Consider the following 23,570-nt stretch of genomic DNA (forward strand, 5'->3'; position numbering starts at 1 on the left):
ATGACACAATTTTCCTCTTGAGCGTCTTTAGCAACTGTTCTCGTATGCCTGACGCATTTTAGCCTTCCATTTCTGCTCATACTCTGAGTAACTCTCTTGCTTCTGTTGGTACTTGTGGGGAGCGACCAAAGAGTAATTAAAAGGAGGAAAACCCCAAATCAAAGTCAGGGCAAAGTCATAAAAGACCTCCTGCAGTTTTTGCCATCTTATTTTCCGTAGCTTCCGTGCAAACCATGTGTAGTGGCCATAATCACCAGAATGGCCAAGCCATGCAAATAAATCACTGTTTTATACCATTTACACTTCATTGGTAGACTTCCGAGGGCCCTGACATTTAAAATGAGACATTGAGAACTTTGAATAAGCACTGGTAGTTTACTTACAAGACGATTTATACAGTCTTGAATCTTGAGTCCATCTTGAATTTAGTCACGATAAGTCGAGCGACGAGTACGAATGAACAGGTATGATAAGGGATCAGATTCCAAAATTAATTCTGTGGAAATGCATGGATTCCAGTTGCTTCAGTTGGATCAAGTTGGACAGCTCCAGAACTCACACCAAAGGATTGTCTTAAAGGAGCCACACCACTTTTATGACGGCATATGAATGCTGTTCTTTTGACCTTTAGTTTTGTTGCTACTGTGCATGGAGGACAGGCCAATTTTGAGTTCTGTCCAACATCGGTGGTAGGTTTTAATCGTATCGCATTGCATAATGCTGATAACCGGGACCATTTAGGTTACTATAATCATGATATCACATTTTATACCGTATCGCTAGTGGCTGGTGAAAGAGTTGCGGGGGGGGGGGGGGGTTAGTGGGTAGTGAACACCATGGGTAAGTATTTCTGGTTTAGAAGGTCAGTGCACTAGTTGACATTTCAGAATAGCAAATCAGAACAGCATTTCATTGCAACAATTAGGTCTGGTTGAACTATTTATTAATTACTGATTTGACAAGAGGCATTCTATGAGTCATCACGAGTGGCAATATCTCAGGACATACCCACTCAGGCGTTTTTTCAGCTAGTAATCTCTTCCTTTATTGTACTGAATTATCCAACGTGAACATTTCATACATTCCATACATACATACTGTACATACAGTGCATACATTCCCAATCCTAACTGATTTGCGGGGTGGAGTTTTCCAACTTCCAAAAACAAAAGTTTTGATAAAGGCATATCTGTATATATATCTTTATAAGATAAGCAAACTAACCCATCAGAGTTTCAGCTATCTTACATCAGCATAAAATATTTTGCCATTTAGCAATGTTGTCAAACCAATTTTGCAGAATGTCTAATGTCTAGTAATCCAGATAGAGGTGTTTACCAGGAATAGCTATGGTTGTCTGGTTGGCTACTTTGATTATTTTGATTGGCTGAGAGAAACTACTCCGTAGTTCTTGTTATTCAGTGCCACTGTAGTCCCAACATGTTAGTTGACTATTCTTAAGAGGCCAGAGTTAAATGAAAAACAACACTGATATACAGGCTGAATTTCATGACAAATTTTATATCACAAAACAGTCTTCAGGTCGGAATTTGGGCAGCTCTGCATGCGACAATACACCAAGAAACATCAGAGGCCTCATGGGTATGCCCAAATAAATAAACATCAGAGTATCCCAGCACCATGTGATGACTAGAATAGTGCTCCACCTTCTGACCCAAAGAAAGAAATATTGAAATGTTTTTTTTTTAGAGTTTGGAGTTCTTTCTTGCTCGTAGTGGCATCAAGTGATTTCACCAGTTCCTTAATTTGTCTTTATCTCAGTGAACTATAATTATCCTAAATGTCATGATATTAGTTTTGTTAGTGTCTGCTTATACAAAATGTATTATGTAACTGTTTCATAGTCGTAAAACACTGTAATAACATATTAACTATATAGTAATACTGTGTTTAAGTTCAGAAAATGATAACTACAAAAAAGGCTGTGCATTATTTGCTGCCTGACTATTGTTTCTGTACTGGGCTTAGCACTGATGGTGCCACTGTGGGTGGAGTGGCTGGGTGCCATAGCACAGAAATAGACAGCAGAATCAGAAGACTGCAACTGCTTGATTTTCAGTGGAACTGATTTCAATGTTAAGTTCACTTTGGAGTAAAATCTCTGCTTTAAGTTTTCCTGGTTATGATTTTCCTTGTAAATAAAGGAAATTGGTATAAGCTTTGGGAAGTCATTTGCCTGTTGTTTGTACCAGAGGAGAGAAGGTGATGGGTCAGTGGTGTTATAATGACATGCGATGATCACAACGACTCCCTCCAAGGCAGTTAAATATGCATGTGGTTGGTCAACATGATGTTCTCCCTCACCAACTACATAGGACACAATGGAATTTTAAGTAATTAATATACATTTAAATATTGAATTTGAAATATGGCATGAATGGAGAAAAACACTTACCAACATAATTTATAGCAAAGACAAATAACACTCTAATCCAGTATGCCATGGCCAGTTAGTTGTACAAGTGCACTCCCAAACAGTCCTGTCTGCCCTCACATGGAGTGAATGTGTCTCAGTGTTTTCTCCATCAGTCAGATATAACTGAAGGCAATGTTTACACTGCCTCCCTGTGGTATATCTCATATCATGAAATACTGATATATGCTTCCTTATAATATAAACTAAGGAGAGTTACTAATGTTTCTAGAGATGTTATGGTATCGTCTTTGGTGTCATCTGTCGAAAAAAATAAGATTTATTTTAATTTAGTGTATAACTTAAATTTAAAATTAAACTTAAAATAAAAAAAATGTTGAACAAACATAAACGATTAATTGATTTAATGATAGTATTAGTATTATTGTGTCATTTGCAATGTAGCTTGAATCTTATTCCTCTTATTATGAGTCGCTTTGGACAAAAGAATCTATAGCAATACAAAAAATAACTGTACAAAATGTAGTACATTAATTGCTGCCTGCCCATTGTTCCTGTACTGGGCTTAGCACTGATGGTGCCACTGTGGGTGGGGATATAACTGTGGGTGCCATAGCACAGAAATAGACAGCAGAATCAGAAGACTGCAACTGCTTGATTTTCAGTGGAACTGATTTCAATGTTAAGTTCACTTTGGAGTGAAATCTCTGCTTGAAGTTTACCTCTTTACGATTTTCCTTGTAAATATAGGAAATGGGCATAAGCTTTGGGAAGTCATTTGCCTGTTGTTTGTACCAGAGGAGAGAAGGTGATGGGTCGGTGGTGTTATAATGACATGCGTCTCCCTCCAAGGCAGTTAAATTTGCATGTGGTTGGTCAACATTATATCTTCCCTCAGCAACTGCAGAGAACACATTGAAATTTTAAGTAAATTATAGAATTTCATTTGAAATATAACACTTGGGGAGAAATACTTACCAACATAATCTGCAGCATGAAATAATAGCAAACAAATCCAGTATGCCATGGCCAGTTAGTAACAACAGATTCCCAAACAGCCCTGTCTGCCCTCACATGGAATGAATGTGTCTCAGTGTTCTCTCCATCAGTAAGATATACTGTAACTGAAGGCACAGACGGCTCTGTGAAGGCAATGTTTACACTGCCTCCTTGTGGTATATGTCATATCATGCACACTTACATACTATACTATAACTTACTAATGAATAACAAGACAAAGAGCCTACTTAAAAAACCCTCACACCAGATGCTGAAAAAATACATACATTAATCTATGACAACAAGAAATTCAGAAGTCCATTGTTGGTTTGGATGACAGCCACTGGATCCTTTACCAAGCCCACTCTCATTCATGCCATATTGCTTAAATGTTTTATGTGGACTAATATAAATTTTAGATGGAGGACTGAAATTTGACATAACACTTAAAGTGTAGCCATTAACACAACTAAAACTGAACCTGGTCAATTTATTTCATTGTCTTTTTTATTTTTTAAGCCAGAGTCTGAGAAGATGTTCTTCGTTAGATGGCTGTCCAATTTGTTATAGCCTACTCTAAACTGTTGGTTGTTATGATGAGCTAATTTTCAGTATACCTCCTAAATGGGAGCGCAATATAGAGAATGAGGAATTTGCATGACTATTTTTACTTCAGTTGATTTTAGTTCAGATTCAGTATAGTATAGCCCATCTGTCAAACGTACAGGCTACACAGAACAACATGCTTTCATAACTGTGATCATTACAGTATATAACCCCTTGACAGAATGATTGGGAATAAAATATTTATTTTTTATTACAGAATAGGTAAAAAAATATCACTCAAGTTGAGTTATAAAGACCTATCCATTCCATACCCATGGTGTTTTTCGTATGAGTGTTGTGGGTGTAGCTGTCACTGTGGGCTGCAAAGCACAGTAGTACAGTTTTCACTTCCAATGATCCTCTTTCTGAGTGGTAAGAGATGTAAGAAGTATGACAAGTATAATAACAAAAAAGCTTACCTGTGAAAGCTATAATGAAGATGGGTAAACAGAGAATCATTGTTGGTGTGAATTGAAACTCTCTGTGAATTGAGAAAAAATAAACTGAATGTCTTTAGCCAACTTCTTCACTACATGTAAATGAAAACAATTCTGGAACCCTCCCTCCCAGCCTTGATAGGCTCTGCCCCCCACCGTAAGCCCAATACAGTTGTGCTCATAAGTTTACATACAGTATATACACATGCTAAAGTTGATTAAAAAGAGGAATGGTTCTCATTACTTTGTATTTGTGATTAGTGTACGCAGGTATATTGGATGTTTGGGATTACTGGATTTACTGTTAAAGAATTTAAGATCACATTGTTTTATTCAGGTGAGCAGGCCTTTATAAAAAGGCCCTTTATAAGTACTCAGTGCTCTCAGCATAGTTTTTGTATGAGTGTTGTAAGTGCTGCTGTCACTGTGGGCTGCAGAGCACAGTAGTACACGGAAGCATCAGACACTTGCAGATTCTTGATGGTCAGAGGAACAGTTTTTGAAGTTGTGTCTACTTTGGAGTGGAACCTGTCCTTTTCTTTTTCTTGTCCTTCACCGTAGGTATTGATGATTAGGATTAACTCAGGGAAGCCATTTGCCCATTTTTTATACCAGACAAGAGAAGGTGTTGTATCTGAAGTTTTGTAATGACATGCAATAGTCACTTGATCACCCTGAAAGGCTCTCAAAACTCCATCTGTTTGGTTTACAGAATCCTGTCCCCTAAGAGAAAAGAGAATGCAAATTAATCTTCACCTACACTGGATAAAACAAATAATAATTGTAGTCGATTGTCTGTATAAGTCATATCAAAGCTAATCTAAAAATGTTGATGGTTTAAGAAAAACAAACTCAACTTACAGGTAATCTTTGCTGCAAGGAAAACTAGCACTCTAGCCCACAGTGCCATGGCAAATGAGCTGTACTGATTGATGTTCTCTCGCTTTGTCTTGGACCAGAAGTGATAGTGTCTGTCATGCTCTCAGTGCTCACTTATAGTATGTGTTCTGACTCTCAGTCCCATCCCATCACACTGCCATCTTGTGGAGGATATCCACACACACACACTTATGCAAAAGCATACAAACAACTGACAACAGGTGGACTGATTCTCATTATTTGTTATTTGTGATTATTAGCTTTGCAGGTAATTGGATGTTTGGGATTACTGAATTTACTGTACTAACTTTGGATCAGTGTTTTATTCAGGTGAGCAGGCCTTTATAAAAAGGCCCTTTATAAGTACTCAGAGCTCTCAGCATAGTTTTTGTAGGACTGTTGTAAGTGCAGCTGTCACTGTGGGCTGCAGAGCACAGTAGTACATGGAAGCATCAGACACTTGCAGATCCTGGATGGTCAGAGGAGCAGTTTTTGAAGTTGTGTTTGCTTTAGCGTGGAACCTGTCCTTGAATTTATTTTCTATTTGGGGTTCTTTGTAGGTATATATTAGGATTAACTCAGGGAAGCCATTTGCCTGTTGTTTGTACCAGAGAAGGGAAGGTGTAAATGAAGTTTGGTAATGACACGCAATAGTCACTCCATCTCCCTGAAAGGCTCTCAAAACTCCATCTGTTTGGTTAACAGAATCCTGTCCAGCAGCCACTAAAGAGAGATAAGAATGCAAATTAATAAATCTATGCCGGTCTATATAAAATATCAAAGCTCATATTTTGGATGGTTTAAGAAAAATAAAAACTTACTTGCAATATTTGCTGCCAGGAAAACTAACATCCTAGCCCACAGTGCCATAATGAGCTGTAATGATTGATATTCTCACACTCTCTGAAGTGACTGTATTTGACTTGCTCACTTACTGTATATGTTCAGACTCTCAATCCCAGCAATTAAGAGACATTTACACTGCCCCCTTGTGGAGCATGTCCTACAGCACACACATACTTTTGCAAAAGCATATGCAGTTGATTCTGATTATTTCCGAGTTTTCAGGTAGGTGGATGTTTGGGTTTATTACTAGGTCACTGAATTAACTTTAGTTACTCAGAGCATCAGAATATTTATCTCTCTTGAAAGTTAAAGTACGGAAAGCTATAGGTAGTTTTTGTATGGGTGCTGAGGGTGCAGCTGTCACTGTGGGCCTCAGAGCACAGTAGTACACAGCAGAGTCAGACACTTGCAGATCCTGGATGGTCAGAGGAACCGTTTTTGAAGCAGAATCTGCTTTGGAGTGGAACCTCTTCTTGAACTTTTCTTCTGTTTGTCCTTCGATATGGGTATAAGTTATCAGCATAAACTCAGGGAAACCATTTGGCAACTGTTTGTACCAGAAGAGAGAAGGTGTTGAGTATGTCGTCTTATAACGACATGCAACGGTCACACTATCTTCTTCTAAGGCGGTTAAAATCGCATGGGGTTGGTCAACATTGTCTTCCCCTGCAAGCACTAAAGCAAATAAAGAATATTAATTAGTACATCACCTACTGTGAAACCTCAATCAAAACCAAACAGTGTGTACAATTGCCAATCTCACCAGCACACTTTGCTGCAAGGACAAACAGCAAATTAATCCAGTGTGGCATGACTGACCCCAGAAACATCTTGAGCTGTGGAGTCAGATTCTCTCAGGACTAGTCAGATGCTACCTTGACTTTTCCTAACACTTCAGTGTGGAGTGTCACTTATTGAGATGAGATGAGAGCTTTTACAGTTTTAGGAATCATGAACTCTGCCTCCTAGTGGTGAACATTTGATCATGTGCACATGTACAGTATAATACATATGGAATGTTTGATGTTTGTAAATCACAGATTAGATTAATTTATACATTGATTTGACATTTACATCCTAAACATATTCTTCAATTCTCAGGCTCTCAAAATGGAAATAGTTGCCAGTGACAGAGGTCTTGGGGCCATATTTTGCACCCTGGCGCATGGCGCAAAACTCGTTTTCCAATGTATATTTTCTTATTTTGCACGTTTATTTTTTAAACAATGCGCCCAGGGGTGTGGCAATGAACAACTTAGGGAGTGTCTTAGCGCATTGTCTAAAAATCGCAATTGTACACCTGGTCAGACTATGGCGAGTTGTTTATATGTTATTTTAAGAGCGCATTGTCAACAGTGATATTAGTGGGTGCACAACACACCATCCTTCTATCATCCATGAACGCACACCAGCGCACGTCCATGCAAAACATTACAAATTGCACGATTACAATGGGAAACATAATTAGAATAAAGATATTATGAAATACTGTACATCTCATGATGAGTAGTTATTCACCATCATTTGCAAATTGGTAATGACTGTTAAAAGTGATTAGGAGAGAGGGCGAGAGACACATACTGTATGGAGCACAGCTTAAGACGTCACGAGATATAAGCAACTCCTCTGCAGGATAATATTTTTTTTATTCAGTCATTTGAGCAATATTAGGGTAATAGTTGCTTTTTCCAGCCTATGTTTTCAATGGTAACCCATTGTCAGTCAATAGTGAAAGTAACTGCATATAACTGTCTTGTCGTTGACTGACACCATGGTGAAGTTAGTTTCACTTTGCCAATGAGTTCAAATAATAGAGGAGTGCAAATGCGTGAAGGCTACGCTAGGTTTTAGTAAAGCATGGTTTAGTGGAATGACTATTCCATATGGTCTCGCAAGCAGCCTCCTTCAAATGCGCCGTTGAATATCAAAATACCGATGCATTTATTTCACATCGTGCTGTGCGCCGTTAAAGGGAATGACAGATGTCATTGGTTTAAATGATGTTACGCCCCAGACACACCCATATGACTGATTAAAAAACCTTGTTGCGCCAAGTGCTCGACGTTTGATAACGAAAACCCTCCCAATGTGGACTGGACATCCTACTAAATTTGAATACGTTTTTGATGAGCGACGATGCGCTTTTGACTGTCATGATAGGGCCCTTGTTTTCTATAGTATTATCTGTATGTGTTTCTGTTCCATTTCCCAAAACCAGTCATCGCCCATTTATGTTAAAGGTACACTATGCAGGTTTTTTAGCTTAATATGCAAGTTTTTTAGCTTAATTTACCTTCATTTAACAGTTTCAGAGTCATTGGAATGGTTATATGACTTTTTTCGGGTTGAATGGTGGCCGTCTCCCCCTAGTGCCTTTGAGCGGAAAAACCACCCTTGCAACTGTGGGCCGGCGGGCAGGGAATTCACACGGAAACTCTGGCGTCATTATGTTAAGCCCGTTCACCGACTCTATACACATGTGCTTACCCGCCAAAGTCGCAAAATTGCGACAAACAACGTCACTGATTAAAACAGACGATAGATCCATGTACGGTGACAAATCCCATTTGTACACTCCACCACTAGTTGGCAGACACCCAGAGCTTCGATTCAAGCCCAACCTTTTTTTTCAAAATGTTGAGGAAGCACGAGAGAAACACGCGAGAAACACACGAAGAAGGCGTGCATTTCCTCCATAACACGGAAGCGATGCGGGCCATAGTTTTCCACAAATTGAAGCAGAAATACACCGAATGTTGAAAAAAAAATTCACGTGTGATGAAGTATCGGGTCTTTTATTCATCTGTTCTGATTCTAAAGGATAAAACGTTACGTCTGTGAATGGAGGTGCATCTTTGCGTCTTTGCGACAGTGTTCACTAAGCATACCATACTTATGTCGACCCTCTGCCCAACGTAGCTGAAGGTGCCAGTGGTAAAGGTGATGATAGTGTCCGTAATGGACGTAGTAAAGACAGCAGGGGTAGTAAAAATAGGGCTCTGAAGAACTACAAAGTCACCCGCGATAGGAACTGATTTGACCAGGCTACTTTATTGTATAGTAGAATAAGGTTTGTGGTTATAGTAATAGTTTACTATTGTTGGTTTACATGTGACTGCTTTCCTGTTCAGGTGTTATGTGGGTGAAATGACAAAAAAGTAAGCAAAACTGCTCAAATATATGTTCAACATCCAGTATTTACTGAAATGTGCATAATTCTAGGTGGTTGTCATCCAGTGACTTCATAATATGCAAATTAGATGTGTAAATTTACACCCTTCATAAACTTTTGTTCATACTCAATGATTTTCACATTTACAGTAGGACTTTATCTCTGACCACTTTCAAGCCATGGCCTTTTGAAATTTTGATGTAAAAATCGAATGATGTTTTTTTTTTAAAACCTGGCGCCTAAAGGGTTACCATAGATAGTAAAAGAAAGCAGCAAGTAGCCTTGGCTACAATTTTATGTAGTTGCTGCGTCCATTCATTGTTATTCTCTCTCCTGCTCAAACAAAAGTTGTGCGTGCATTAAGTTGATGATAACGTGTTTACAAACTCTACTTTACAGAAAATATTGTAAATAGCCTACTGTCATGCAGTTAATGGGATACTGTGCAGGGTTGGAAAGTTAGCTCAACTTACTGTAGAAACTGTTTCTCGTTGTTGAGTTGCCTGATGGTAAGGTACAGCCGTAGCTTACACCTGTAGGAGCGCTTGGCCATCTGTGCTGCGCAACGCACACTTCGCTCCTCTCATCTATATGACACAGTTCCCATTTCTTCAAACCATACATAATTACAAGGAAAAATATTACCACACGAGGGAAATCAGTGTGGTGTCCATTAAGATGTGAAAAAATAGGTATAAATCTAGCGTACACATTTCCACGAATCACAGATGTGTTGATGACATAAATTAGGAAATATTTCTTAAGGACTTAAGGAGACGTGATGTTGAACCCAAATGCCCCATCAGCAGCACGGGAGAGGAGAGCTTATCTGACAGAAGATCTGCATTGTTTATAGTGAGGTAATGTTAGATTACATTGCAAAAATATCACCATGCATTCATAACCTCATGATTCAGTGAGAGTGATCCCAAAACATCGGAAAGTATGTCTTTGTCACATTTCTATATTACATTTTGTCAAGAGGAAAAATCAATAGCAAACTGTTCCCAACTGAACAGTGCTTATAGCGCTGTGAACGCTCCTGGCTGCGCTGGCAAATCTGCCATGCTATGGAACAAGCACGCCTGTTGTTAAAGGGAATGTGAGATGACGCTCTTATTGGTTTATTGCACGTTACGCCCAACCCACACCCTTGAGTAATGTAGCTACTTCAGACAACCCCATTTTAGATTTGCGGTAAAATAGCAACAGAGCCCAAGATCCGCCCACAAAGCTACTTGCGCTTTGTGTTTTCATACTTCCGTTTTCCGTCGTTAAGATAGAGCCCTTGGTCTGAAGCTGTTTTTTCCGAGACCAAATGCTGTTTTGTCTGAAGATGACAGAGGTTTTTCTGAGACTGAGTGACTTTTTTTCACTACTCCAATGTCGATTCGCCTGTGACCTGATGCCGTTTTATTCGAGACCAGATGCCGTCCGTTTCGTTTGAGTCTGACACCTGAGTCTGAGATCTGAGAATGTCCTAAAATGAACACCATACATAACACTTTATTTTAAGTGTCACTTGTTAGCCATTGGACCAGCCATTGGCTGTCCAATTTGTTAGCCTAGTGTAAACTGTTGGTTGTTATGACGAGATGATTTTCATTGGGAGCACAATGGAGAATGAGTAATTTTTACTTTCAGTTGTTTTTAGTTCAAATTCAGCATTGTAGAGTTAATCTGTCAAACCTATAGGCTACACAGGACAACATGCTTTCATAACTGTGATCATTACAGTATATAATGCTTGGACAAAATTATTGGATTAAAATATATATATTTTTTATCACAAAATAGGTAAATAAAATCACTCGAGTTGCAGAGTAGTTATAAAGACCTATCAATTCCATATCCATAGCGTTTTTTGTATGACTGTTGTAAGAGCAGCTGTCACTGTGGGCTGCAGAGCGCAGTAGTACACGGAAACATCAGACACTTGCAGATTCTTGATGGTCAGAGGAGCAGTGTTTGAAGTTGTGTGTCTACTTTGGAGTGGAACCTGTTCTTGAACTTTCATTTTGCTTGTCCTTTTGCCTGTTGTTTGTACCAGAGAAGGGAATGTGTTGCAGTTGAAGTTTTGTAATGACACACAACAGTCAATCCATCTCCCTCAAAGGCTCTTAAATCTCCATCTGTTTGGTTGACAGAATCCTGTCCAACACCTCTTCTTGAACTTTGTATAGGTTGTATAGGTTATCAGCATAAACTCAGGGAAACCATTTGGCAACTGTTTGTACCAGAGAAGAGAAGGGTTTGAGTAAGTCGTCTGATAATGACATTCAACGGTCACATTATCTCCCTCTAAGGCGGTTAAAATCGCATGCCGTTGGTCAACACTGTCTTCCCCTGCAATCAATAAAGAAAATAAAGAATATTAATGAGTTAATCACTACTGTGAAACCTTAATTAAAACGACTTGGTGTGTAAAATTGTCAATTCCACCAGCGCAGTTTGCTGCAAGGAAAAACGGCAAATTAATCCAGTGTGGCATGACTGACCCCAGAAACATCTTGAGCTGTGGAGTCAGATTCTCTCAGGACTAGTCAGATGCTACCTTGACTTCTCCTAACACTACAGTGTGGAGTGTCACTCAGGGAGATGACTTTTACAGTTTTAGCTCAGGAATCATGAACTCTGCCTCCTAGTGGTGAACATTTGATCATGTGCACATGTGTAATACGTAAGGAATGTATGATGTTTTTCATGACAGATTAGATTAATTTATACATTGATTGATTGACATTTACATGCTAGAAATATTCTTCAATTCTCAGGCTCTCAAAATGGAAATAGTTGCCAGTGACAGAGGTCTTGTTTTCTATAGTATTATCAGTATGACTTTCAGATATTATATGTATCATAATATGTATATTATTTCTGTTGATACTATAATATTGGAAGTAGTAATGGAAGAATAATGGTGCCAAAATAAACTTTGGCAGTGGTCCACACAGTCGAGCAGTAGACCACACCAATTTTGGAACTCTTATTTCTTGAATTGTGTAACAAGCTGGTTTTTGTGCAGTGCCTCTGGAGTTCCTGTCACTGTGGGCCTCAGAGCACAGTAGTACACAGCAGCGTCGGACACTGTGGCTGGGGAGAGCTCCAGAAACACACGTTTGTTTTCTTTGTCATGTGTCATGGACAGTCCACTGACTGGAGGCTCAGCTGACTTTATGATGTCGTAGGTTTCCGAGATCAAAAACTCAGGTGCTGAGCTAGTGCTGCCTGTACCATTGAAGACTGTTACTGGATCCAGTGTAATTGCAGGACAGATGAATGGAGTTACCCTCTGTTCCTTGTCCCACCAGCCTATCTGAGAAGATATTGTCTTCAGCACTAACAACTGAGAAAAATTGAAAATGAGAAAATGGACATTGAACTTTGAGTTAAATACTCTAAGTATTTTATTTGCTCAACATAATAACACACACACACACACACACCCACACACACACACACACTGTCACATACAGTCATCAATACAGATTAATTGACCTTTCACCTTTTTGAACAGTGAAGAGTACCAGTAAAAGTGAAAAAATAAACATTGTAGAAACGGTGCATCCAAAGTGAACAGGTTTGTGTAGGTTCAATAAGATTCAGCAGCAACACTGACTCATATTCACAGGATGAGGATTTTGAACTCCTCCCACTGAAACCTGCAATGGTAAGAGGGAGCCACTGAAAGAGAATGATTATTCTAACACTATAAAGTCTGCACAGGAGTCCTGTAGTTTGATCATAGTAATTATTCTCACCTGTCTGTCAGTCTGTCTGTTTGGTCTGTCACTATAATGATGCATCTTGACTATACATTTTATAGCCAAGAGACAGACCACGGTGAAATGATCATACCTATCCTCACAGTTATTTTTGGGCTAAAAGGACACTTTTATGACACACTCTATTTTTAAGATGTGCTTAAGTATTCTGTGCACAGAAGCTGTCACACAGAAAGGTTTGCTTGAAATGTGTAACTGTAAATGGATATTGTTTGGTGGATGAAGTTTCATTTCTCTGTTCTTTGTTATTTATGTTCTATGGGTAAGAAGAGACTATTTGAAATGCTGCTAGTGGACTTTGTTTGTGTCATTTACTTCAGGTCTGTACATTAACTTCCTGGTAGCACTATATATAGCATGTGCCTGTGCCTCTCACAGGTGTGTGCTCGGGGAAATGTGGGGGCCTCAGTTGCTGTTCAGCCGATAACAAATTGTGGTTAAGAGGCCCTTTTTTACTTTCTTCCATTTGCACAACACCATCTGAGTTTTTGTACAGCTTCTCCGTGGCTTTATGTCACTGGGCAGCCCTTAGTGCACAGTAGTAGAGAGCTGTGTCTGCCAGAGTCAGATTTCTTATGATGAGCTCAGTGGATAAGTCATTTGTGGTTGAGGAAAAGCGAGGATCACTGGAGTGCTGTTGCCTTTCTGATTTGGCGCCTTTGTAGAGTAAGTCCTGAGGAGCCTGGTCTGCAAACTGCCTGAACCAGTGCAGTTGAATGTAGCTGTTACTGCTTTTATAGGAACATCTCAGAGTGGTGGTGTCTTTCTCTCTTTTGGTGATAGACGTTTCATCCTGTGGAGGTCCAATTGTATTACCAGCAGTGATATCTGTAAGAAATATAGAGAAAATACAATTAGTTATTTCTATTGTCATATGCATATTCATGATTTGTCTGGTAGTGTAGATGTGAGGTGTTGCACAGTACCTGCAGTCATAATGAAAATAAGCATTAGTGTCTTCTCCATGTGAAGGTTAAAATTTAATTAAATTTAGAAAAAAATGTAGGTCAATTTAATTACTGGCCTTGCCCTAAGTCCTCTGAGGCTGTTATCCTTTGTGTTCAGCTGAAACTCAGAGGAAGGCCCTGCCCAGGAGACTGTCTCTGCATAGTACAGTATATATAGAGGCCACCCCCTTGCTTTGTCCAATGCACACACACATAATTACTTCTTTGTAATGATGACACTGGTTCCCCATTAAGGACATTATGTTAAATTAACATGTCTCATGCGAAACAAAGTCCCTGTGTAAAAACAAATATCTTGATCCATAAACTGCAGTATTTTTTTCATGAGGTTTACACGGGTGTTACAGTATGTATCATGGAACTTACACCTTGCAAGCAGTGTTATGAGCATGGTCTTATCTGGGTTGCACTGAAATTACAATAAGTCACCACTTGTTTTAAATAGAGTGTAATGTATTTTAATTCTGCATTGAACAGGACTTGGTGAAGACAGACAATTGCTATATTGTATTGTATAGCTTTCACTGTGGGCTCTATGGCACAGAGCTAGAGAGTAGAAGCTGTTTCTTCAGCTGATGAGATCTCCAGAGAAACTTGACCTTTTTTTTCTTGAATTGCTTTCAAAGACAATCGCTGATCTACTTCTGAGTTCGCATATTCTACAGCACTCAAAGGGAGCCAAATGAACTGGGGTGACTGTGGATCGATACCACGGGAGAATAACTGCAGATGAAAAGGCAAGTGTTGATCCTCTCTCTGGGTTCATATCTGTTTTAGAGTGATTTGCACAAGCTCCTACCAGCCAGTTTAAAGGATAGAAGCAAAACTGTCAAGCTGTAACAGCTCCCACTGTAACATGTACAAAGATATGATAATACTTGTGAAAGAGTACTAACAGAGAACATCTAAATATCAGGCAATATATTACACAAAAATCACAAACCTTTCATTTTCTCAGATGAAAGACTATGGTTTCCATGGTTAATGTTACTATAAACAATATTTTTTTCAGTAATTTATATTATTGGATTGGATTATTCATGGTTAATCCAAATATGTTATAATAAATGTTAAACTCCTCCTCACTCATGTCAGTGATATTTAAACTAAGAGATGGATGGTATTAGTATTATAAAAAAGCCAACAAAGATTTAGGCTCAGGCTTTGAAGGTTAGATTCACTCTGTTTGGTTTTTGTAGGGAGAGTTGTGCTTTTGTGTCACTGTGGGCGTCAAAGCACAGTAGTATAGCGCAGAGTCAGAGACTTGAACAGAGGAGATCTGCAGAGAGAATTGAGTTTGCGCTTCACTGACTCTCACAGACAACCGAGAATCTGTTGTGGAATTTTCCTCTTTCCCAGCGGAGTTGAAAACTAGCAGTAGGAACTGTGGAGCTGATCTGGGATCCTGGCGATACCACTGTAGACTCGTGGCAGAAGTGTAGCTGCAGGAGAGTGTAACTGTGGATCCCTCTCTTGCCGACACCTCAGTGCTGTCGGGAGAGATTTCTTTCCCACAGACACAACCTGTGAAGAGAGATGTTTCATTCTGAATACATTTACATGAAATAACACAAATCGCTCATTGAGATTCTCGTGTTTTACTCTAAAATTTGGATTATTTTTAAAACAGTTTTCACTTCCAATGATCCTCTTTCTGAGTGGTAAGAGATGTAAGAAGTATGACAAGTATAATAACAAAAAAGCTTACCTGTGAAAGCTATAATGAAGATGGGTAAATAGAGAATCATTGTTGGTGTGAATTGAAACTCTCTGTGAATTGAGAAAAAATTAACTGAATGTCTTTAGCCAACTTCTTCCCTACATGTAAATGAAAACAATTCTGGAACCCTCCCTCCCAGCCTTGATAGGCTCTGCCCCCCACCGTAAGCCCAATACAGTTGTGCTCATAAGTTTACATACAGTATATACACATGCAAAAGTTGATTAAAAAGAGGAATAAAAAATAATCTTTTGGAAACTGATCTTAATGCCTTAATTAACAAAATGAGGAAAAATCCAATCTTTAAGGACATTAATTGTCTTTATGAATGAACAATGCATTGTAAATAAATAAATGTTAGATGTGTGTTAGATGTCCAGTTTGGCATCTTACCCCAAGTTGTCATTATTTATTGCATAGCAATCTGAAATAGAAAGTTGCTAAAATGTTGTATGGCTATATCAATTTGCTGAACTGCATAATAATGGAGTATTTCAAGATAATTTCCACAATAATTTCATTTCACGCACTTCCCTTTTTCACAGATATTTTATATCCATTGATCTACGAACATGATGTTGCTTCTTTGGAGGCTATTGGTAGGATTGTATTGTTTACACTGTTATGTTGTATCTTCATACACACAATTGCTTATTTTAAACCAACCAAATTATTTGCAAAATGCACACGCCATATGTCTTTACTTTGTTTAAGACAACACATGCAACACAAGACTGAACGTGTCTGATCAAATGTAATGTGGCTATGTATCACTTAACAAAATAGATCAGGTGCAATAACTCTAAAGAGACTACCATTTTTTTCCATTTGCTCTTGGGTTTTTTGTACTGGATTATTGGGTTTCCTGTCACTGGACTTTCACGTTTCTTGTGAACTATTGTTGATGTTCTGATATGCTTGTGACATTAAATGGATTTTGTTGTTATTGTTGTGGTCAATGCTGTTGTTGTTTTGTTGTTGATGTTGTTGATAATGTTATGATTTTTGATTTGTGAGAATACCTCTGCTGCAAGGGAGGAGTGAAAACTTGTCAATGAGTGTCTGTCCCAGGGCCAGATGCTTACCTTTCAGAGTCCCTTTGATTGATAGATAGATAGATAGATAGATAGATAGATAGATAGATAGATAGATAGATAGATAGATACTTTATTTGTTGCAGCAGCAACTAGCATAGATCACAACAAACACACAGTTTAACACAGTCATGTGGTAGATGTAGCACAAATATATAAGAATACAAACTACTGTATACTATGTATGAAAATAAATAGCGTACATTAAAATAAATCTAGTTGTGCAAATTAAAGTACGTTTTGCTTGTGCAAATTGTGTGGGTTGAAGGTTTTCACAGCATGACATCTCCCCTTCAACTCCCAGGAGCATAGATAGATAGGTAGATAGATAGATAGATACTTTATTGATCCCCAGGGGAAATTCAAGATTACGACATATAATGACAAAGAGCTGAGTTTGATCATTTCCTTCTCAAAACTCATCCTTTGTTCATCGATCAAGTCTTTTCTTCTGCACATTGTAATGACAATGAAAAAAGATGGAACCGCTCTTGCTTAGTTACATTTCATACTATACACAGGGGTGCTTTACATAGACAAAAACAAAGATTAATTGTATATAAACATGAAAAGTTTTTTTTTTATAAAAATGAAAGTACATAAAATAATTAAAGACATACAAAACAACATAATGATTGAAAGACAGAGTGTAAAACAACAAATTACTGGAACAGAGCAAGCAACTTAACCAAAGGTTTTGTCTATCGACACACAAGTATGTCCTTTATGAAACACAGATTCTCATAAAGAGTTAAATTATGATGAACACTGTGATTAAGAGCATAAAAGCATCAGAGGGCTTGTTTAAGGAGAACAATAAAATGCCACTTTCCCCACCTCTGACAAGGTTTTTGTACGGCAGTCTGTGGTTTAGTGTCACTGTGGGCGTCAGGGCACAGTAGTACAGTGCAGAGTCAGAGACTTGAACAGAGGAGATCTGCAGAAACACTTGAGTTTTGTCCTTTTTGACCTTCCCAGTTATTCGAGGATCTGTGTCGGATGGCTGGTCTGAACTATAGAAACTCACAAGATGGTTTGGAACCGATCTAGGATGTTGCTGATACCACTGCAGGTTGCTGAATGCTGTAGAGATGTTACAAGACAGCGTAACTGTGGATCCATCCTCAGCATACACCTCCATGTTGTTAGGTGAAATTTCATTCTCAGAACTTCCATCACCTGTAAAAAAGTTCTAAGTTGATGTGTAAGGTATGCCCTTGAAATAACATGCTGCATAATTTTAGAATTAACACAGGTACAATTAGTATTAATATGAAGTTTAAAAAATAATTGGCATTTACCTATTGCAGCTGCAAAGACAGCAGTAAACAACAACAGCATTTTAGAACAAATAAAACAAGACACACAGAGAGCAGGTTGAATGAAATTGAGCTCTACGGTTAACCCAGTCTCTGCTACACTGATGAAATAAAAACAGTGTCATGAGTTATCATGAGCTCCTCCCTCTGCCCTCAAGAAAGCAGTTTTCATGTAGCTCTGAAACAGGCACCTCAAAATATCACATGACATATTTTGTCAGCATTAAGAGAAGAAATCTAGACGCGCCCCTAGCGGCAGCAAATTATATTTGCTGCCAGGGCTAGTCTAGCAACTCTCCGTTGGCTTGTGAGCTCCAGAAATCGAAACTTAATCAGGCATTGAAATATGTGTATAGAGTCGTTTGGTGGGCTTAACATAATGATTGATGGCAGAGTTGCAACGGTTTGGCTTGAATTCCCTGCTACTTGAAAACAAATATCCTATTGCGTCCTATTGCATGCAGAGGGAATTTGAAAGACAACTGATTATCCCGCCCCTCGGACTGAGCACTGCGAACGATGAGTGCCCAGACCCTACATTTTAATGTGGAAGCTGCATATATCAAACTGTAGGCTATGTACTGTATATATATTGTTCCTGTCCAAAGACCACTGAAAATGAAAATTTAACCTCACTGTTATAGTGACCAAAATGATCTCGGTTTTCGGTATTATTTTTAAAAGTGTGTTCAATACAGTATGTTCAGAAAGCACTGATAGGCCTTCACAAGCTGAAATAGTTTCAAAAAGTGTGACAGTGTTTATTATATTACAAAAATATAGGCAAAACCTTATCAAAAGTGCAACTTTTAACCAGGGACGCTGGAATTCATTTCACGGGGGCTAAAACAAAAAAAAAATGTTACTGAGTAGGCCTACTGTAGATGTGATTCCAATATTCTGGTGCATTTTAAGGTGGCCTATTGTTCCTAGAGAAGGGCATATTTCCGTTCACATTCATAGGCCTAAATCCTGACTGCACAAACGAACCTGGCTGAGCTGAGTATTCTTAATAGCACAAGGTGACCATGGCATTGTGTGTTGGCCCGTTCACTTTTTCCTTGGTCATGTTTAATTGCTATATGCTTATAGCTTATACCATGACTTGGAGTTTGCTATTTCTGTTATTTGGATCCAATGAGTGAGACCCTGTAAGTTTTCAAAATAAAATGTATTAGGCTATTCTCCTGATAACCTGTTGGATGGATTTAATGTAGCCTACTGTAGATGCACATAAAAAGACGCTTCAGTACAGCCCACGTTTTGCAGTGAAAATGTTTTGCCTTTTAAAAGCAGGTGTAGCCTAATCCAAATCACGGTTAAATCTATAAATTACACAACAGAATCAGCTTGGATGAAGCAGGGAAGGATTAAACACACGGTTTCCACATCGTGATAATCAACTGTGATAATTATGGTATTTGAAATGACAACGGTAATTGTCATCGCCAACATTTTTATCGTGATGCAGCAGGCTACAGTACCGTTACACCGGTAATCACCGCTACCACCAAGATTCATTACATTATTGCATTGTATCAGTCTTCAGAATATGCCATCCCTTTCACTTTTCTGCGTGTGGTGAAGTATATGATAATTATGAGAACATTGCTTTCTACTTTCTAAGCTAAACTATCATTCATGTTTAGTTTTTTGTGCACCATCTTAGTGACTTTGTATCACTGGGCTGCCTACATAGCACAGTAGTAGAGAGCTGTGTCTATCAGAGTCAGGTCTTTAATATGGAGTTCAGTGGATGTTCTGGATGTTGCAGTTCCATACCGAAACAATATTCTCAGCGAGTGAAGGAACGAGTTCCCTTGAATAATAAAAACTCAGGTGCTTTGTTTGGATACTGCCTATACCAGTGAGGCCAAATATATTCACTGCTTGTTTTGTATGAACACTAACTTTTCAAAGTTTTCTTCCAGACTTTTAATCATGACTTTAGCAGGACTAACTTGATCAGCCACAGTATCTGTGAAACTTCATTTACCTGTCTAAAGCTCACCAGCTTATTCAACTATTATGTCTTCCTTTGCCTAGGACCTTGGCATGACCAGATCTTCATATTTACTTTCTAGATTAACCTTTTTGTTTGCACAAGTTCATTAAGATCTATTTTCATTTAAATATATATATATATATATATATATATATATATATATTATAAATATATATATCTTAACAGTGCAACACACTCTTATGCCTGAAGTATATATTTCAGAATGAAACTTCTTCAACAGAAAACACTTTCACAGCTGGCCTTGTTATTCAACCCATGTGCTCCAGGTGTGACCACAACTCTGAGGGTTGATTTGAGAGAATTTCATCAAGTTGGTTTGATATCATGAACCCTGTGGGAAGACTACTTTGATGTGTTTTATCTTAAGAACTATTTCTTGTGTTTAGGTTTTTGTTCAGCTTTTCAGTGAGTTTGTATCACTGGGGTCCTCAGGGCACAGTAGTAGAGAGCTGTGTCTGCCACAGACAGAACTTTAATAATGAGCTCAGTAGATGTGCTGGATGTTGTGGAATCAAACCGAGTGTCAGGGATATTACCATAACGACTGTCAGATCGAGCTCCTTTGTATAGTATATACTGAGGTGCTTCATTTGGATACTGTCTGTACCAGTAAAGCCAAATATTGTCACTGCTAGTTTCATATGAACACTGCAACTTTCCACGATCTCCTTCCAGACTTTTTATGGTGGAGTTGGCAGGAGTAAGATGATCGGCCACAATGTCTGTGAAGAATTCAAAAAGGGTTATGACATAGAAAACGGCCGTGCGCTTAAGACTGTATATCAACCAATGCTTTTCATTTGAATTCACCTGTTGTCATAATGAGGACCAGTAGAAGTGTTGTCTCCATGTGGAATATGCTGTGCTAAATGAGGCTGCTGTTATTAGTTCTGTAAATAACACACTTCTCTGAGGTGCCTCTCCTTGCTCTCCTTAGGTTGCTGGGACTAAAATAAGTCGCATGACCGTCATTCACGAAGGCCTCACTCTGAACACTGATTGGTAGAGCTACAGTAGCTGATTAGCATTCATATGCTGTGTGTATATGTATCCATAGTAGCATTGTCACATGTTGAAAAGATGTTGAAGTTGAAACGTTGAAATAGTTTAGATGTCATAAAAAAACACACTAGCAGAATTATGCTTGTCTAAATGATGTTTCATTATTTATTGACTCATGTAACATGCAAACAAACCATTAGAGTAGGTGCATGAGGCCACTTCCTTATTAGTATCTGGAAAACACATCATTATTACATTTGTCAGGGTTCCCATTGTCATGAAAAACCTGCAAAAGTCATGGAATTGTAAAATCCCATTCTGAGACAGAATCTCTACATTGCTCTACAGAGCAATGGGTCAGAGAGGTTTTTGTGTTGGTGTGTACGGTGTTGTTCTCACTGTGGGCTGCAGGGCACAGTAGTAGACAGCAGAGTCAGACACTTGCAGATTCCTGATTGTCAGAGGAACAGAGCTGGAGGAGAAGGTGCAGTGGAATCTCTCACTGAACTCAGTGCCGTTATGGCCAACTTCATAACGTCCACGTCCCAGTAAATAGCCAGGCATATTGCCAAGTTGCTGTTTGTACCAGAAGAGGTAAGGATTGTTGCCCATTGTCTCATATTCACAGGTGGGAGTCACCTAGTCTCCTTCAGTATTTATAACATGGGAATCAGTTTGATCAACATTGTCTTTCCTTGCTCTACACACTGCAAAGACAAGCACAGTCACATTTAGTCCCATAAACTAAACCATACAGTATACTACCATGTTCAAATGTAAACATATAGGATATAATCTGAATTTTGTAAACTGTACTGTACCTGCAAAAATTGAAACTACAGTGACTAGGTTGTTCATTAAGCCTGTCGTGATGAAGCAGGTGATTCTGGCTGCAGTGTGATGACTAAGCTACTCGAGCTTGACACACGTTTACCCTGGTTGTTTTTAAGGAGCTGCTTCACTATGACACACACTGGCGAGGGGTTTATACAGTATATTTGTATATGTACAATAGGGAACAAGACATGACTTGTGTCCCCATGGAATTCTAAGCAAATGTCGCCTCCCTCTGGTCAAAATTGGTACATGAGATGAGTCTCACAGTCTTGTAAATCTGTCAGCATCCACACCGAAGCCCTGCTTTCAGCAGTGTATAGGTATATGTGGTTTGCCCATTCATCTGTCTGTCTGTGTGCAGGTTTACACTTTCTTGAAACATGGTCAAAGGTGTTGTAAGGGCCAAGGAAAAAAAACATACAATGTTCGTGTGGATCAGACTCAAGAGCTGCCCCAACAAATGCACTTTCACTTTCCCCACCACTGAAACAATTCTTTGCAGACAGACAGTCTCACCAAAAAGAGCCTTGGAGTTGATAAAATAACGTGTCCATATCAAATGGATCGCCTGAAGGTGATGTACATCTTAACATTATTACTTAACAGTGTTTGTCATTAGTAAATTACTCACTGATATCAGGTTATCTGATAAAGCAAGTTATGGCACACATTTCATATGGTTTCCACAAAAGTTTATTGATCCCAAGGGGACATTCAAGACATGTAGCGACAACAGAGGGAGATTCATAAATCCATCTGTGATCAGGGAGGTTTTCATAGGAATGACTGGGCTTTAGGTTGACATGAGACCAGAGCTATGTGGCCTTGGCAGAGCTCTGCGCTTTCTGGGTGCATTTTTTTTTATTTGTCACTTTGATAAAATGCTAATTATCAGAAATACATAACACAATTAAATGACTAGATATCTTTTTCCAGCGTGACCTAATGTTGTAACAGTATGATATGCAAAATCAGAATAATATTATTCCTTGATTGTTTGGTTGGTTTCCCCCCAGGGGTAAGAACTGAGATCTACAAGCCTAGTTAAAAACCAAAAGGTGAAATGGAAGGATATACAAAAGTGAGCAGAGTGATAGGCACTATAGAGTGATTTTTTAATTTAATTTCTTCTTAACCAGGAGTAACCCATGGGCATATGATATTAACTTGATCTATACAAATATATATATATATTGGTGAAAGACATACAAATCACTGAAATAGCATTCTTCACAGTCTCTGTTAAGGTTTTTGTACAGCAGACTGTGGTTTTGTGTCACTGTGGGCTCCAGAGCACAGTAGTACAGTGCAGAGTCAGAGACTTGAACAGAGGAGATCTGCAGAAAGACTTGAGTTTTCTCTGTGTTGGTCTTCCCAGTTAATCGAGGATCTGTTTCGGATGGCTTGTCTGAATTGAACACACTCATAAGATGCTTTGGAACTGATCTGGGATGTTGCTGATACCATTGCAGAGTCCTGATTTTT

General features: G+C 38.7%; 1 protein-coding gene and 2 gene segments (V, D, J or C); all 3 read right to left on the reverse strand.

The window, feature by feature from the left end:
* The window catches only part of LOC121715280, a 54,982-nt gene that overhangs the window by 7,719 nt on the left and 23,693 nt on the right, over positions 1-23,570 (reverse strand). The gene's annotated exons all lie outside the window — the stretch shown is intronic.
* LOC121717946 lies at positions 5,499-6,248 on the reverse strand. The segment is given in 2 exon segments: positions 5,499-6,039; positions 6,138-6,248. Coding segments are annotated over 2 exon segments (396 nt in total).
* On the reverse strand, positions 13,498-14,178 carry LOC121719188. The segment is given in 2 exon segments: positions 13,498-13,947; positions 14,046-14,178. Coding segments are annotated over 2 exon segments (354 nt in total).

This window comes from Alosa sapidissima, chromosome 1 (assembly GCF_018492685.1).
Source record: "Alosa sapidissima isolate fAloSap1 chromosome 1, fAloSap1.pri, whole genome shotgun sequence".
NCBI classification, from domain to species: Eukaryota; Metazoa; Chordata; class Actinopteri; order Clupeiformes; family Clupeidae; genus Alosa; species Alosa sapidissima.